Here is a 16,009-nt window from a genome sequence, read left to right as displayed (position 1 = left end):
GTAAACAAAAATAAGTCAACAGAACACACCATTTGAAAAGAAAAACAAACAATAAATAATTGACGGACTACTATATTGCTGCCGTATTGTGTTCACCAATGGTGCTTTTATTGGGGTTTTTAATTGTGTTATTTTTAAACACAATCGTTTCTTTCCAATAATATGCTCTATGCGGCCCCACTAGTCGAAACACGGCATTTCCATTAATATTGCATTTTTGGAATATGAGTTAAGCAGTTATATTTTTAGGCATCTCAGGGGGGCGGCCATTTTGAAGTCAACTGAAAATGACATCACAGTTGCTCAGGGCTCAGGACCAATTACGGTTCACCTGTTTGCTGAAGATGTGCCGTGATTGGTCGTTACACAGTCAACAACAAGTGGCAAAATGGCCGCCTCCTGAGACAGACAAAAACGGGTAGATTTTACTGCTTAACTCATATTCCACAAATTCAATATTAATTAGTATGTTGTGTTTAAACTAGTGGGGCTTCATAGAACATTTTCTTAAAAAGAAACATTACATTCACATTAACAACTTTCACAAAAATATGGAATGCACCACTTAGAATCCACAGCCATTTTAATTAATTTAATTTTTTTTTTTTTTGACAAACCGATTTAATATTGTGGTATACTTTAGACCAAGGGCGGGTGGACAACTCCGTTCCTCGAGGGCCGCTATCCTCCAAATTTTAGATGTTACCCTCCTCTGCTCATCAACAAGCTCGGCAGAAGCCTGATAACAATCCTGATCATGTCAGTCGGGTGTGTTGCAGGAGGGAAACATCTAAAACACAGAATGTTCGGTAGATGACTGCACTGACCAGCAAGTCACATATTGACGCGATACTTCTCATCATGCATAATAGCGCACTCATACAACTGCACTACTTACACCAACTTTTCTTTTAAATGTACAGTACACAAATCCAACATGGATTTAAAAAAAAATAGATTACATTAAATCTATGTTAAAAGCGCAGACTGATAAGTAGTCAATCTATATGTAAATATGAGGTACATTGGGAAAATGCATTAAGCGCCCTGTTTGATCAGAGCCCCAGGAGCTGAAGTTGTGATTTTTAATGGAATCTGAGGGGAGGAGGCTGCATTTTGTGGCCGAGGCTGCAAGGTGAGCGTAGGAAAGCTTTCCCAAGGGAAAACGCTGGATAACAGAGTACATGAAAGATTACTCTCACTGAGCGCAAATCAAATTATTGCATTTTGGAGGTCTCAGTAGCTTTTCTGCATGACCACATTTGCACTTGAGACAACAAAATCAAGGTCGCCTAAAATGAAACGGAACTTTTGATTTGCCACTCAAATTGTGTTCTGGAAAAGCTCGGAAAGGTCGAATGAAACCTTGAGTATTGTAAGTAAAGTAGTAAGTACAAAGCAAGTTGCAGTAAGTACATCAGCACAAAGAATTTGACCCGGGCCAATCAGAAGTGCAAACTGCAAACAGTGCAGATGTGAAACGTGTGAAACATGCATTACATAATGAGCCCGTTTGTAATGGAGTGTAGCGACATTAATGGTATGTCACGCTTTCAGGTCACTCAACGACCTGCTTGCAACATAAATCCTTGTGGCATATTTGGAACCACTTTTCTAATCCCTTGCGGTCACTGGAACAGCAAACCGCACGCGCTCCCACACAAGCTCCAAGGCAACGTCGCGTCGACCTATGGAAGTCATCGGGAAACACCTCTATCTGTCCACAAGTCCAACAGTGACATACAATAAATGGCAGCAGCTGTTCGTAAATGCTGGCGTGTTAAGAAACGAGATTAATTAAATGGTCTCAGCACTGTGTGGTTGCAGTGGTAAGAACATGGTTCATTTCATCGCTGCCGCATTTACAACACATTCGCAATGTGCCTTCATACTCACTTTGGAAGCGTGTTTCATTTCTGGCACATTTTATGCAGAAAAAAAAAAGACACGCACGCACGCACACACACACACACACACACACCTTTGTCAGTCATCAATGATGGAAGTAATGTCTTCATAAATGAAAAAATCTACACATTTTTTTTCTCAGACATACAGTGGATATAAAATGTCTACACATCCCTTTTGAAATGCCGTTTTTCGTCACCCAGAAATAAAGACCAAGTTATATCATTTAAAAAAACATGAATTGGACCTATAACCTGTGTAACTCAACTGGGTGAGAAATAAAATCTTTATGAGTGGGGAAGAAAGTGTGCACACAGACTTACAGGCAATGTGGCTGTATTCCTAGCGGCTAGGATGCGATTGGTTGTTTCTGAGCTCGGACAGCACACGCCTCCACCATTTAAAAAGCATCTTGTTCACCGCTAATAAAGTTCAACTATTCGAGTAGGCTTTTATTTTTGCTTTCTAGCAGAAGTCTGAAGGTCTTGTGTTGACACTGAATATGATATGTTCTAAAATTATAATTCATAAAATTCTCTCAGATTAAACTGCATTACCTGGATGCTTTAGGATAGTGCAATACAGGATTGCATTTAATTAATGTTATGAAAATGAGCATCAGTTATAAAAAAAAACGATCAAATTAAAGGCAGCACGATGAACTAGTGGTTAGCACACGTTCCTCACTTCAGTTTTGTGTTTGAATCTCGGCTTCCTATGCAGAGTTAGCATGATAGTCTTACGTGGCTTTTTTCCTCATACTCCACCTTCCTCACAGTCCCAAAAAAAAAAAAAGGGGTCCAGCTCAACCATGACCCTAATGAGGACAAGCGCTATAGAAAATGGACAGATGGATGGATAAAACTGAAATATTTTCATTTACCCTTGTAACACACTATCCAACTGAGATGGAGATTTACAGCCTGGTGATACTAATTCAATAGACACAATTTCACATTTTACACAAAATTTGGTGCAATGCAGTAAACGCCATAACAAACGCACTGTTGTAGCAACTTCAGCTACAACACAATCAAACTTGTGGCTCTAAGTATTGTGCAGAGGCCAAGCACAACATAGTCCTCTGCTGTCACCTAGTGGCGAGACCAGACAAACTCGTGGAGAGACTTAAAAAAAACAAAACAAATTTATTATTAGCAATCACATGGAAAGAATGCATGACATCGACAGGAGCATTTGTTGGATTAAAAATGCCAACTTCTTATTTACAAAGTCTGCAATTGAATGTGAATAATATTAGCACATGCACATACAAATTGCTATAATATTACACAAGCTTTTTATTCATCCAGTTTGCTTGGCCACCCGACTTCACAGCCCTTCACATCTGCTGCGGTCACAACACTTGATAATTAGTATTCTACTCATCACCAATAGACACAGGACAATATGACGACAAGGAGCGTGGGATGAATGCACAGACAAGATGACTATATGAACAAACGCCACCCAGGCCATCATTGGAGATAGTAACCAACCAGCTAGCATGGAGCAGATTCATAGACAGTACATGATTAAAGCGTCACTTTGCTAAAAGGGAGAAAACTGTCTTGCCACTGAATGGAAATGAAATGAGAATCAAATCAGTCTTTAGCGACATTGACAGACATCAAGGCCCAAAACGATCGTCTAACGCTTTTGCTCTCGGTGTGACTTACTGATTGATCGTAAACAAAATCGGGGTTATAAAACCAGCTACTTGGGCACACCCACGTTACCTCTACGATATTTTTAAAAGACCTGTTAGTCGTCCCTCCCATTTAAAGATGCGCAAAAGGCAAGAGCCGTTCAAACCCATCAACCGACCGAAATGTGACATGTTCTCAATTTGTTTGCATCATGTGGCGTTAACTTAATGCTGCGACGTCTTCCCACTGAGGTTATAAGGTGGTTAGCATACAAAAAGAGTCGCGGGAGATGGTTGTTACGTAACCAAGTCATTTATGTAGGTCTGTAATGATTTCATAATAGTGTGTTATATGTAGCCTTGGGCAATGACTGTCTAATTGGAGCTCTCACTCAGCCAAAAGGCACTTAAAACTCTGCAGGCCTTTTTCTGCCTTTGACAGCAGCAAGCGCTCATCATTTTACCTTCTACTCATCTTTGTACAAACTTGAATTCGAGCCTTGTAGCAAATTAGGTAATTCCATGCCTGGCGCAAATTACGGCTACATTGCTAAGAGTTTGTTGGTGATTGCAGGCATTAGCGCAATCCCCATTTGGCAAACATTGTTAAAAACCACAATCGCACTGTAAACACCAAACAAATTGTAATTTGTGACGCTATTAGGGGAATTATGAGAACAAAACGTTGCCATTTCATTTGACTCCCGTGTGGAGGAAAATGTCCACAAGGACGGGGCAGTAAGGCGTGATGGGCATGAACAATCCACCTTCTAGCACTGAAAACGTTTCAGGACTCCAAAAAAGAGTTGCTCTAATAGTGCTGTACATAGACTACACAGCGACGGTAGTAGTGACTGGTGGTGCGGGTGGGGCGTGCGGCGGGAGTAGGTAGAGAGAGCTGAAGTACTTCACAGAGGCAGTTGGAGGGATGACTGTGGACGATTCAGAAGTGTTCGGGGCTCAGGCCGCAGCTGCGTTTCACTTTCAGCTTCTCCGTGACTTTGAGTGCTGGATGAGCCACTGCAACGTGATATCTGCAGTGGGGACGGGCGTCGCCGTCGGCATCGTCACCAAGCATCCAATATGACACGCACATGAAAGTCACTCAACGGCATGACGTACCTATGTTGTCTTTCTCCTTGCAGGATACCGAGTAGCAGCAGATTTCCCGATCCTGAATGGCCGACAGGTTCCTGTTGAGGGCAAGTAGTCAATATGAAATCCTCAAGCTGACGACAAGATGTTTCTGTGGCACTTTTAACATGCAAAGATTTATTTTTACTAAAAAAAATTTTTAAAAAATAATCCTCCCTAGAAAAACATCACTACAGTGAACCGTTGCAAATTCAACTTTACAGATTTTTGTGGGAAATGATTTTTTGTTATTCTCTGAAAAATTCCTCTACCGACGGAATGTAAGGACGGAATCGCTTTTAAAGGACGATGACGGACAAGGTCGGAGGACAGAGGGACGCGGACGCAGGATGGAGGACGGACCGGCATAAAAGGGTAAAGTGCACAGCTCTGTTTATTGGTATGCACTAGTAAGACAACATTTCCCATGATTCTCATATGTTTTTATGCTTAGGCCAAAGCAAAAGAAGTACATCTTTAGTGCAGTCTTCTGACATCTTGGTGCTACGGAGAAGTGAATTGAAGAGCTTCAATAAGACAAAACTAGTGCTTTTCCACAATCTTGTGGCATCTTGATTCCTTGGAATGATGTTGAAGTGAGTTAAGCGGCTTTTTCTCGCCTTTTGGCTTCTATAGGCAATTCCCGACACTTTGTATTTGGCTTCAAATACTCGTGGAGTTTCGCTATTCATGGCTGGGTTCGGTCCCACAAGAATCTAATTCCATGTATTATTCATGAATAATCTAATGAGCTCCAATACAAAACCTGTATCATGCAAAACGTAGAAATGATCAGTTTTGAGTGACTATCAGTGAGATATTCAATCAGCATTTTTTTTTTTTAATTAGCTTGATGCAATGCAGAGCTACACCAACGCATTTTACAACTATGGACACATTGTTAATACATCCCGCGCATGTGTAACTAAAGTTTACATAACACACAAAACTTAATAGCTAACAGTGTTTTTACATCTGATATGCGGAGTACAACCAAACTGTGATTTGAGCGATAAGGTGTGTTAAGAGGGTGCCTCACATCTTTTCAATCAGCTGCTTCTCATCCAGCGCGTTGGCAAGGTCTCGTTTGTTGCCGAGCACTAGAACCTGAAGAACAAAGATGGCAAAAGCTGATTAATCTCTCACGTCAACAACTGAAAGGATTTTTCACACCGACTTACCGGAATCCCTTGAAGTTGTGGTTTGTCCAACAAGTTGTGGAGTTCATTTCGGGATGCTTCGATCTTATCTTGATCTGCGGCATCCACCATGTACCTGTATACATAAAATAAAATAAAATAAAAAACAGTCGTACTTTGAGATAGTAGTTTCATTTCTTCTGTGGTCGTTTTTTTTTTTTCTTCCATTTAGGCACATAAAATGCAGCAAATGAACTGTCTTACCAAGATAAAGGTTAAAAATGTACACTTCCCTCCAAAAGTATACAAACACTGAGGTAATTTCCTTAATTTATGCAGTCAACTAAAAATATTTTGGTTTGATGCTAAAAAAAAAATATTATAAAATGAGATTAATAGTTCGGTGTTTATTTCCAGTTATTTAAATCTAGAGCCAACAAACAGGTTTGGTTCCTTTGAGCAGCAGTTGGTGACAGAAACATTAAGGTTCTAAACAAGCATGTGGACAATGGCGACAACATCCGAAGGGCACGGGTAAAAGTATCAAGGCCTGCTGCTCACAGAAGACATCATGAAGAAAACTAAAATGATCCCAACAAAAGCTGCAAACTACTAATCAGTAAGAACAAGAACATTTCTTGTTTTCTGGCACTTTTTGTAACTCACCTCCAAAGGCACCTTGTTCAATTTTATGTCTGGCTTAAAAAAAAAAAAAAGGAAAAAAAAAAAAAAAAGGAAATCAGACATGCTGACTCCACACACTTACACAATAGCATTGACTCCTCTACAGTAGCGTTCCCACATGCTTCGGAAGCGGGGCTGTCCGCCTATGTCCCATATCTGAGGAGACATTTTTTTTCAACAACATTTAGAAAAATAAAATGAACTTCATTTGCTACCTTAAAGGGGTCCAGACTGTATGAGGGGTTTTCCTTGCTCAAATTAAGAAATACTGTTTCTGTGAAGTAATTAAAAGCCTAAAATACAAAATAAACATACAGGAACTCCTTTTTTGATATTAAGTATAATTGCGGTTGGAAAAGAATGACTATCGTTTAATTGCTGCGTCCTATATCTGAGCATGTGTGATGTTACTGACTGGAAATCGCTACGTTTCATTTTTTCTACAGGTATGTTTTCTTTATCGATGATAAATTCAGTGTTTAAGATGTGCAGTCCTCTTGTTTACACATCAGGGTTCGTGAAACACTAAAATTTGGATATGTTGAAATGGTAAAGCCACAGATTTATTTGCATTACTGCTGTAATCTGCGCTTTTGTGTCTTGGATTTCTTACAGTTTTACAGTATAGCATACACTCAATATGTTGATGCCGCACTTGTGTGGCAGAAGGCTGTTGTTGTGCTTAGACGACACGTCAAATTAATTTGTAAATTTAGACCTGGAATTGTAGTCAATAAATAAACCGCATTTATCTTAATATCATTTGCCTTTATCTTAGTATACTATAATGCACAGGTGCCAAACTCAAGGCCCGGGGGCCAGATCCGGCCCGCGACATCATTTTATGTGGCCCGCGAGGGCAAATCATGTGTGTTGACTTGACATGTTTCTTTCAAATGGTCTTCACTTTTATCACAACATATGAGATATTGCAAACATTTGTTACCAATCATTCCTTTAAAATATCTTAAAGAGTAGTTGAACAAACTATTTACTGGCTTCTGATTTCAACACTAGTTATCCATCAATCTGTTGTGTATATATGATAATATAAGTCGATCATACATTTCTATGTGCTCACAGTTGTAACGGCCCTACGAGGGACACCCTAACTATGATGTGGCCCGCGACAAAACCCGGCTATAAGGTATAATTGATCTGATATCGTTTATTGTCATAGGGATGATTTCATTGCTTGTTCATTCAACAAAATACGCGGAAAAGGACCTTGAAAAAATTGGCAACCGCGGGGAATCCATCACGCAGTCACGTGACATTAGCACATCAGGACACAAAAACATCCTGCTAGCCTAGTTCACATACTTACCTTTATTGTCACGTTGCCTTTAGTGACTTTCCGCATGTTGAATCCAACTGTAGGAATCATGTCTTCACTGAACTGGCCTGACTGTTAATGCAGAACAATAGAGGGCTTGTCAGCATCAAGTGAAAAGAAAGCACAAAATGATCTCAAATATTATCAGTGATATTTATATGTATACTCGTTAGTGAATATTGCTGTTGGTTTATTGTGCATTATGTTGTGTTTATTTACTAGGTTGGGTGTACGTTGATGTGCATTGTATGGAAATGAGACGGCAAGTCAGTACCGAACAACACTTCGCTGTGTATGCAGAAGAAAGACTTCAACTGCTTGCTTCGGATGTTGCAAAAAATCGCTTACACAAAGATTTCTCAGAGCAATACAATGTCATCCAGTGATCCTGGATGATGTCGACATTCGTTGGTCATACAGTATGACAAAACCAGCAGTTACATCCACGTGACTATTTCAAGAAGTGCCCAGTCACACTGTCAACTTCGTCAACAGACAAGCGCACTCGACGTGGGTGTAAACCAATATTGCGCCCCGTTTGCAGTCGAGTCGTTTTTTTTTTTTAGAAAATGGGACGAAAGATATTTCACTATGTTAACCTTCAAATTACATCCCACACATTTGCCTTGCAACGTTTTCACATCCTTGGGCCCACACTGTACAGAGCTTGTTTGTTAGCGACTTACAGCAATCACATTGACGAACGTGGTCTTCCCGGAATACTGAAGTCCCACAAGCGTCAGTTCCATCTCTTCTTTCCAAAATAGGGACCTGAACCAATCCAAAAGCCTGTTGATGAGGGCCAGCATCTTGGATGATAAACTGGTCAAAATCGCGACGACTTTCTGATCGGACGTGAGTTGTAGGTTAGTAGCAATCCACACCGGAAGCAGGAAGCTGCTCGGGCGCGTCATGTGATCTGCAGTTGCATTCAGGTAATGCTTTAAAATGGGAAATTCTGGCTTCCAAAGAAGGCCGCCTGAACTTTTTTTTTTTTTTTGCATTGACACTTCCTTCTGATTCTGATGATCCTAGAATCGCCCCTTGTCAGATGAACATGTTGGTAATTAATAACAACAGTAACACAGCATAACAAAAATTGTTCTTTCATCTGTATTTCCTCATATAATTAAGCACATTGTTTACATCCGTATCAGGTCAGTGTTGTTGATTTCTGCTATTGGGAATAAAAATGTTGACATGACCACATTCATAGCTGCGGTGTGCACAGATGATCACAGAGGAGACAGTTTCTTTAACTTGCAGTTACAAATGGCATTAAAAAAAAATGCTCATCCATTCCAGTCAGACACATTTAAAATCACGGTTCCACTTCATTAACCAGTGGAAGTACTTCAGGTCCCTGAGTCATGTGGCAGCCCTTGTTGGAGATCCAAAGGGGAAAGTGTGGTTTAGTGGATGGTGCATTGACACTTGTTATTGTAAAAAGAAATGAACAAGATGAAGGAAAGAATGGAAAATAATGTCATCTATTGTACATACCATCGGTCTGATAAGTGTGGTGTACTTCTCAGGGGTTGCTGCACTCATTGTTGTTGTATGAATTGTAGCCCTGTGAAATCATTGGAAAAGCAGACAATGAAAGTAAATACATATTTACAAAGGGCAACATGAACTGGTGTTCATTCCCTGCCCCGGTACCTCAAAGAATTGTCACAAAAATGAGAGAGAGACTAATGAACACATGTTCTGCTTACCCATTACACACCGGAAATAGTGACAAAACCTGTCGACAGACAATGTTACAAGTTTCATTCTTTCAAAATGCTTCCAATATAACATGGTAGTACCAGTAGTTTCATATGTTTCCTGGGAATATTGACTGATATGTTCTGACTTGGGCGGCACGGTGGACGCCTTGGTTAGCACGTCCGCCTCACAGTTCAGAGGTCGTGGGTTTGGTCCCGGCCCCGGCCGGGCCTTCCTGTGTGGAGTTTGCGTGTTCTCCCCGTGCCTGCGTGGGTTTTCTCCGTGTACGCCGGGTTCCTCCCACATTCCAAAAACATGCATGGTAGGTTGATTGGACACTCTAAATTGCCCCTAGGTGTGATTGTGAGTGCGGATGTTTGTCTCTGTGTGCCCAGCGATTGGCTGGCGACCAGTTCGGGGTGTCCCCTGCCTATTGCCCGATGAGAGCTGGGATAGGCTCCAGCACGCCCGCGACCCTTGTGAGGACAAGCAGTATGGCTATGATGGATGGATGGATGGATGGATGTTCTGACTTACCTGAAAAAGCGAATACATATTGATATGCTCTTGACCAGTTGCATTCATTGCTTTTTCTGCTGCTTTTCTACAAACAAGAGATGATAGTGTATAATGTATGTATCGTTCAGGTTTTAAAATGTTGCTGCTAAATTTCGGGGAGGCGGGGTGATAGGACAATACATGTCATTCAATAACATCAAAGGAGGTTGCGTTTCAAACATGATAAAACACCTCCGCATATACAGAATAGAGTTGATAGGATAGTATAAAGTTCATAAAATTAAAAAAACTGAGATTTGATCAGCAAAAAAACAGGTGGTAAATCTTCTTCTTCTTATTATTACTATTATTATTATTTGATTATACATGTTACATATCGTGTGTATGTTGTGTGACTGTGTCATATTCCAGCAGCTCACTTTCGACGATCCCTGGCTGGGGTAGGAAGCCAGTGGTCAAAGTTGGTCTGGATTCTGAACCATCTAAAGCAAACAAAAACAACAAAAAGTTGAGTAATCCCAACGAACAAACATGAGATGACGAGTGTGGCGAGCTCATACGACACCGACCCTCCCCTCAGTGGATCCAGTGGCCAGATGTCTGCGGGGCCCGCTCGGTCTCTGGTGATGACGACCCCTTCACCTGCCCGTGTCCCACCCACAATGTAATACACTTGTGAGATGGTGGGAATTCTGGAAAGGCGCAGCACGGCATCTTGAAAGTCTTCTGCCTCTCCTAGAGTCTGCGCAGGAGACCGCATATCACCATTTAAGATTTGTTTGTTATATGTGCAGTTTACATGTGAAATAAATTCCAATTTTTTGAAATGTATTCAGTGGGTACGAGTAACACTGTAATTCGGTGCATTCGACAACCCAGATGTTGACGTCATTCCTCTTGTGCTCTTTCCTCATCTCACCTCTCTCAACAGCCAGCCGACTAGACTTCTCTTCAACAGGAAAGCTGACGCCATATTCTTCCAGACCTCCCAACAGTAATCCGTGCCTGGTCCTGCACACAAAGCAATATTGTTGTGTCAACATGTTTTGAGCATTTTAGGCCAGTGGAGGAAGTGTGGTCTCACCTCTCTGGTTACCGGAGACAGTGAACTTGAATGGACTTTGTCCTGTCCACAGACCAACATAGCCAGCAAAGGTGGTTCCAGTGTAAGAGATCTGCAATGGTCAAAGGTTCAAAGGTTGTGTGATAACTTTTGGCATTTGTGCAACATCCAGTGACTTAGTTTGGCCTGAGTTGAACTGCTGCATTGAAAGTCTAAATTTGTGACATTTGGAGCGAGAGTTAAGGATTTGATGGCAAAGAGAAACAGATAGGAGGACAACCACAGAACGGAAAATAGACCTTAGCACAGCTACAGTATTAATAATAATAATAAAAGAATATAAGAGGTGACCCATCTGATTTTTTGTATTCACTGTTTGTGTAAATGTTCTGATGGTGGCAGTTGGGCTTTGCTCGTCATCTATAGGGTCAGAGGTGAGCTGCAGCCTTTCTCAGCTAACTTTGGGTGAGAACCCCCAAAATTCAGAGAAAAAGTCCTGCCGTGAATTTTGTAAACCACTGGTTTATACTTGCCTATAGATGACACAAAGCCCTATTTTTGTTTTCACAAAACTCCTCGACTCACCACTACGTAGTTCCTCCAATATGCCATAAAGATGGCGTGAAAATAATACCTTTATTGCGTTGGTTTATGCACGAAAACGGGAACAGGCGAGTTTGAAAAATATATTTTTTTAAATAAATAAAAAACAAAACAGCATTGTGTACCTTGCGGTCCCACAGACGCAGTGACATGGCCCCCCACATTGTTTTATTTCACGGATCGCTGTGCGTGTGTCTGTTGGTTTTGTCTGAAATGTTTTCGTTGCTTGACGGCGTGTCTGCTCGTGCGACGCCTGCTTGTGACGTGAAAGTTACGTTCTCGACACTGATTGGACTGTTATAGGTCAGTGCAATGATTTTAAATGACATCTTATACAAGTATGACTTGCTTTACCTTTCCATTCTTCCAGAAGTTCACATTGACAGTAACATTCCTCAGAACAGGGTGCGGGAAGTCAAGATTCCTGCCATGGTACACATTTCCATCTTTGTCCTGAGCCACAATGCTCGTGCAGAACCTGGAAGTGCAAAATATTGACTTAGCTACAGTATTATGAGGATACAAATACGTTGACATTTTATGACACATAATATGAACATATGCATTACCAGAGCTGGGCATTCGAACGGTCCATCCGTCCGTCCCGGATTATGTGGACGGTCGGACGTAGGAGAAGAAAAGGACGGACTAAGCAAGGAGCAAGGTAGGTTTTCGTCCGTCCCTCTATTCGTCGATAACCATGTCAAATCTCGGCTGACATTGTTGTTGTGTTGGGATCTTTTAAAGCAAGACTGCCTTGCAACAATGGAGTGCTCTTTTTCGTGTGTGTTCCCTCCCTGCATTATTGTTCTCACAGCAGGCATAGACTGCCCTCTAGTGGACACCCCCATTTCACTGACGAGGGAATAAAAAACACTGAAAGCTATGACCCGGATGAGGAAGACATTCGTTCTCCTCCTAAAATAGCATTGCCTTATTTTGCAATAATTCTTTTTTATGCAAAATAACGCATTAAAAGTGAAAACGAGCAACAAAACACAATATCATTGAGTTATTATGCAATCTTAAATATTCGCCTCATGTTGCCTGGCTTGCGCCGCATCATCATCATCATCATCATCATCATCATCACATCGGACGATGGTTGCTGGCAGATAAAAAGCTGTCTTAACAGTTGTAAACAATTCAATCCACTCAACGGTACTCCCAGCCGCCAGCTAATGAGCTTGAAATAATGTCATGCACGGGCGCTTTTTGGGGGGGGGGGGGGGGGGGCGGCAGCGGCGGAGGGCGCTTTAATAGGACGAGGACGGACAGGGTCGGAGGACAATAATTTTTATGACTAATGACGGAGGGACGAGGATGGAAGGGTACCCAGGTCGGGGACGGAGGACGGACCGGCAAAAAAGGGTAAAGGGCCCACCTCTGTACATTGCAAAGAATACATACGAAGTTAATTCGTAGGCAAAGTTGAGCATGATGACATCGGAGAGGTTCTTGCCAAAGTATGCGGACATGCCAGAGAGCTCTTCACCGTAAGGCTTAGGAAGAATGAAGTGCTCCGAGACCTTTATCACAGATCTGAGAAAGTTCTCAACCCATTTTGGAATAGTTGCACTGGAAAGAAAAAGAAAATTTGAAAAAATGTTAACACAACCATAACATCAAGAGGAAAATGGTTCCTGTTGATGGCAATTGTTGTCATTTAGCCCTCCCTCAAACAAAAAAACAGGGCACTACAAAAATAAAGAACATAACTGTATATTTTCATTTCATGACTTCAAGCTCAAAAATACACTACTTCTTTTCCTCAAAATATATGATTAAATTCTCATAGTACAATGACTTAACTAAAATATAGACTTTTTTCTCAAAAATATACAATCTTTTCTAAAATACACAACTTGGCTTTATGCTCATAGCACAATGAGTTTAATTTACGCTTTATACACATTATTTTCTCAAAAATACTGTATACAACTTGGGCGGCACGGTGGTCAACTGGTTAGCTAGTCCGCCTCACAGTTCAGAGGTTGTGGGTTCCGGCCTCCCTGTGTGGAGTTTGCATGTTCTACCCGTGCCTGCGTGGGTTTCCTCCGGGTACTCGGGTTTCCTCCCACATTCCAAAAACATGCATGGTAAGTTGCTTGGACACTCTAAATTGCCCTAGGTGTGATTGTGAGTGCGGTTGTTTGTTTGTCTCTGTGTGCCCTGCAATTGGCTGTGTGCCCTGCAATTGGCTGGCAACCAATTCAGGGTGTCCCCCGCCTACTGCCCAAAGGCTGTGAGGAGAAGCTGTAGAGATAATGCAGGAATGAATGTATACAACTTTGCTCTCTTCAAGGCACATTGTGGAGAATTTAGTGCCATCTAGTGGTAAACTAATAGAATGCAACGATCTAAGCTTGAAGTGTGGGCATTGTGAAATGTGCACTTCAGTGCCTCAGAGAGACCGCATGTCACAAGCCTAACACCGATTTCATCAGCAGAGGTGCAAGCAAAATGTGATCACACACAACTTAGAATTCCCTCAAGTGATGAAATCAGTGCATTGCATCTGTTTGATGCTGAGTAAATACGTTTGCTAAGTTTGTCTCCTTTGGGTATCCGTCGCAGAAAGACGACGGCATGACATGGCAGCCTCCTGTAGGGGAGGCGTGCCCTATCTAATATAGGGACTATGTAATACTAGACCTATAATTATATATATATATATATATATATATATATATATATATATATATATATATATATATATATGTATATCCACATAATGTATGTTGATGTGAACATCTTTTTTTGCATATAGCTGAAATTAATAGTTGGTTTTTAGAATGAATAAGCATTGAAAAGTCAAAACATTCTACACACTGTCCCTTTAATATTCTAAATCTAATCAATCAATGGCTTCCTCTATAAGATGTATGGCTTTTTATTATGAAATTATATGAATTTTCTGGAAATAAAACTTTATCCGCATAGTGTTTTTTTTTTTTCCATGTCAGTGGGGCCACACCCACAACACTAAGTGTACTTACAGTACACAATTTGTGGACATGTATTGACGGACTCATTTTGAAAAACGTTGTAAAGATTGCAAAAACTAGCTACTACTACTACAACTACTACTATTATTAGTATTCGTAGTAGTGGTAGTAGTAGTAGTAGTAGTGCTACTACTACTACTACTACTACTATTATTAGTATTCGTAGTAGTGGTAGTAGTAGTAGTAGTAGTAGTACAACTACTACTAGTAGTACTAAATCAAATCAAATCAAATCAAATTTATTTATATAGCACTTTTCATACAAAAAGAATGCAACTCAAAGTGCTGTCCAGTAAAAATGTCCAAAACACAACATAAAAAGGAAGACCCGCTCCCGCCCTCCCTCCCAACAAACCCAAAGATATATATCCGCCAGTACATCAGCACTCGCGCCTACACACACACACACCCCACACACATACACACAAAGCACACAACCTGATAAACGTTGTTAAAAAAAGACATGACAAGGCACAGAGGAACCATATGAGGAAAGGGTACCCAAGGGGGGTTCGTTCACGCTGAGGGCAATGACAGCCCACAGGCCACAGGGAGTGCCGCCATCACAGAGACCCACGGCCTCAAGTAGTACTACTACTACTACTACTACTACTACTACTACTACTACTACTACTACTACTACTACTACTACTAATAATAATAATAATAATAATAATAATAACAATAACAATAATAAAGCTATCGTATGATATTTTCATTGAAAGCAAGTAATGCAAGTTGTGCAATATAGCATGCAGTCTGTTTGCCTTACTCCACGATCTCTTGTGCAACTGTCTTGAGGAAGTCTGGGTCAAATCGATTGAGAACCGGCAACCATCTCACTTGGGGATCTTCATCCAGATTAATGTTGATTGGGGTCGGGGCGAAGTCCGAACTGCACGACACCACCAGTCCGCCCAGCAGCACCGCAACACGGCCCAGCAACAGCATCGTGTCTGAGGCGGACGTACTTCGTGAACGCCGCGTTTACATGCCTTAACCTGGATGGAACACAAGCGCTTTCAATATTTGTTTTCTCCGTGAGGGGGAGGGAATCAGTACTTCCGCTCCAAGTTTTTCACAATTAAAGCTTCGGTTAAGAATCAAGCCTAAAAGTGAAAGTTGCCCTAACCCAGCCACGGCCGGACTGGGTTGTTTCGAAACGAGAACTGTTGTGTTGTATTGCAAGTAAATTGAATGTAACCAGTTAATAACCCGTGATTAAAGTTTGGACTGGGTTATTTCGAAACAAGAATT

The 16,009-nt window shown here is 41.1% G+C and overlaps 2 protein-coding genes across 2 annotated transcripts; both read right to left on the bottom strand.

Moving 5' to 3' along the window:
- Nucleotides 1-3,036: 3,036 nt before the first annotated feature.
- Nucleotides 3,037-8,853, bottom strand: arl8bb (ADP-ribosylation factor-like 8Bb). Its single transcript, XM_086041018.1, has 7 exons — nucleotides 8,536-8,853; nucleotides 7,841-7,921; nucleotides 6,596-6,669; nucleotides 5,872-5,965; nucleotides 5,730-5,797; nucleotides 4,679-4,749; nucleotides 3,037-4,590 (listed from the first exon to the last, which is right to left on the bottom strand). The coding sequence occupies exons 1-7, from the start codon at nucleotides 8,851-8,853 to the stop codon at nucleotides 4,541-4,543; spliced, it is 756 nt and encodes a 251-aa protein (XP_085897144.1). The 3' UTR covers nucleotides 3,037-4,540.
- Nucleotides 8,854-8,948: 95 nt separating this feature from the next.
- On the bottom strand, nucleotides 8,949-15,787 carry LOC147142539 (N-acylethanolamine-hydrolyzing acid amidase-like). The gene is made up of 11 exons (XM_086041017.1): nucleotides 15,525-15,787; nucleotides 13,155-13,322; nucleotides 12,099-12,222; nucleotides 11,163-11,253; nucleotides 10,998-11,089; nucleotides 10,648-10,820; nucleotides 10,498-10,560; nucleotides 10,097-10,163; nucleotides 9,568-9,596; nucleotides 9,353-9,422; nucleotides 8,949-9,230 (listed from the first exon to the last, which is right to left on the bottom strand). The coding sequence occupies exons 1-11, from the start codon at nucleotides 15,701-15,703 to the stop codon at nucleotides 9,171-9,173; spliced, it is 1,116 nt and encodes a 371-aa protein (XP_085897143.1). The 5' UTR covers nucleotides 15,704-15,787; the 3' UTR covers nucleotides 8,949-9,170.
- Between the last annotated feature and the right edge of the window lie 222 nt (nucleotides 15,788-16,009).

This window comes from Filicampus tigris, chromosome 9 (assembly GCF_054856515.1).
Source record: "Filicampus tigris isolate MCC_2025a chromosome 9, RoL_Ftig_1.0, whole genome shotgun sequence".
NCBI classification, from domain to species: Eukaryota; Metazoa; Chordata; class Actinopteri; order Syngnathiformes; family Syngnathidae; genus Filicampus; species Filicampus tigris.
The sequence above is the reverse complement of the archived record's forward strand: the minus strand, read 5'-3'. Positions and strand labels throughout refer to the sequence as shown.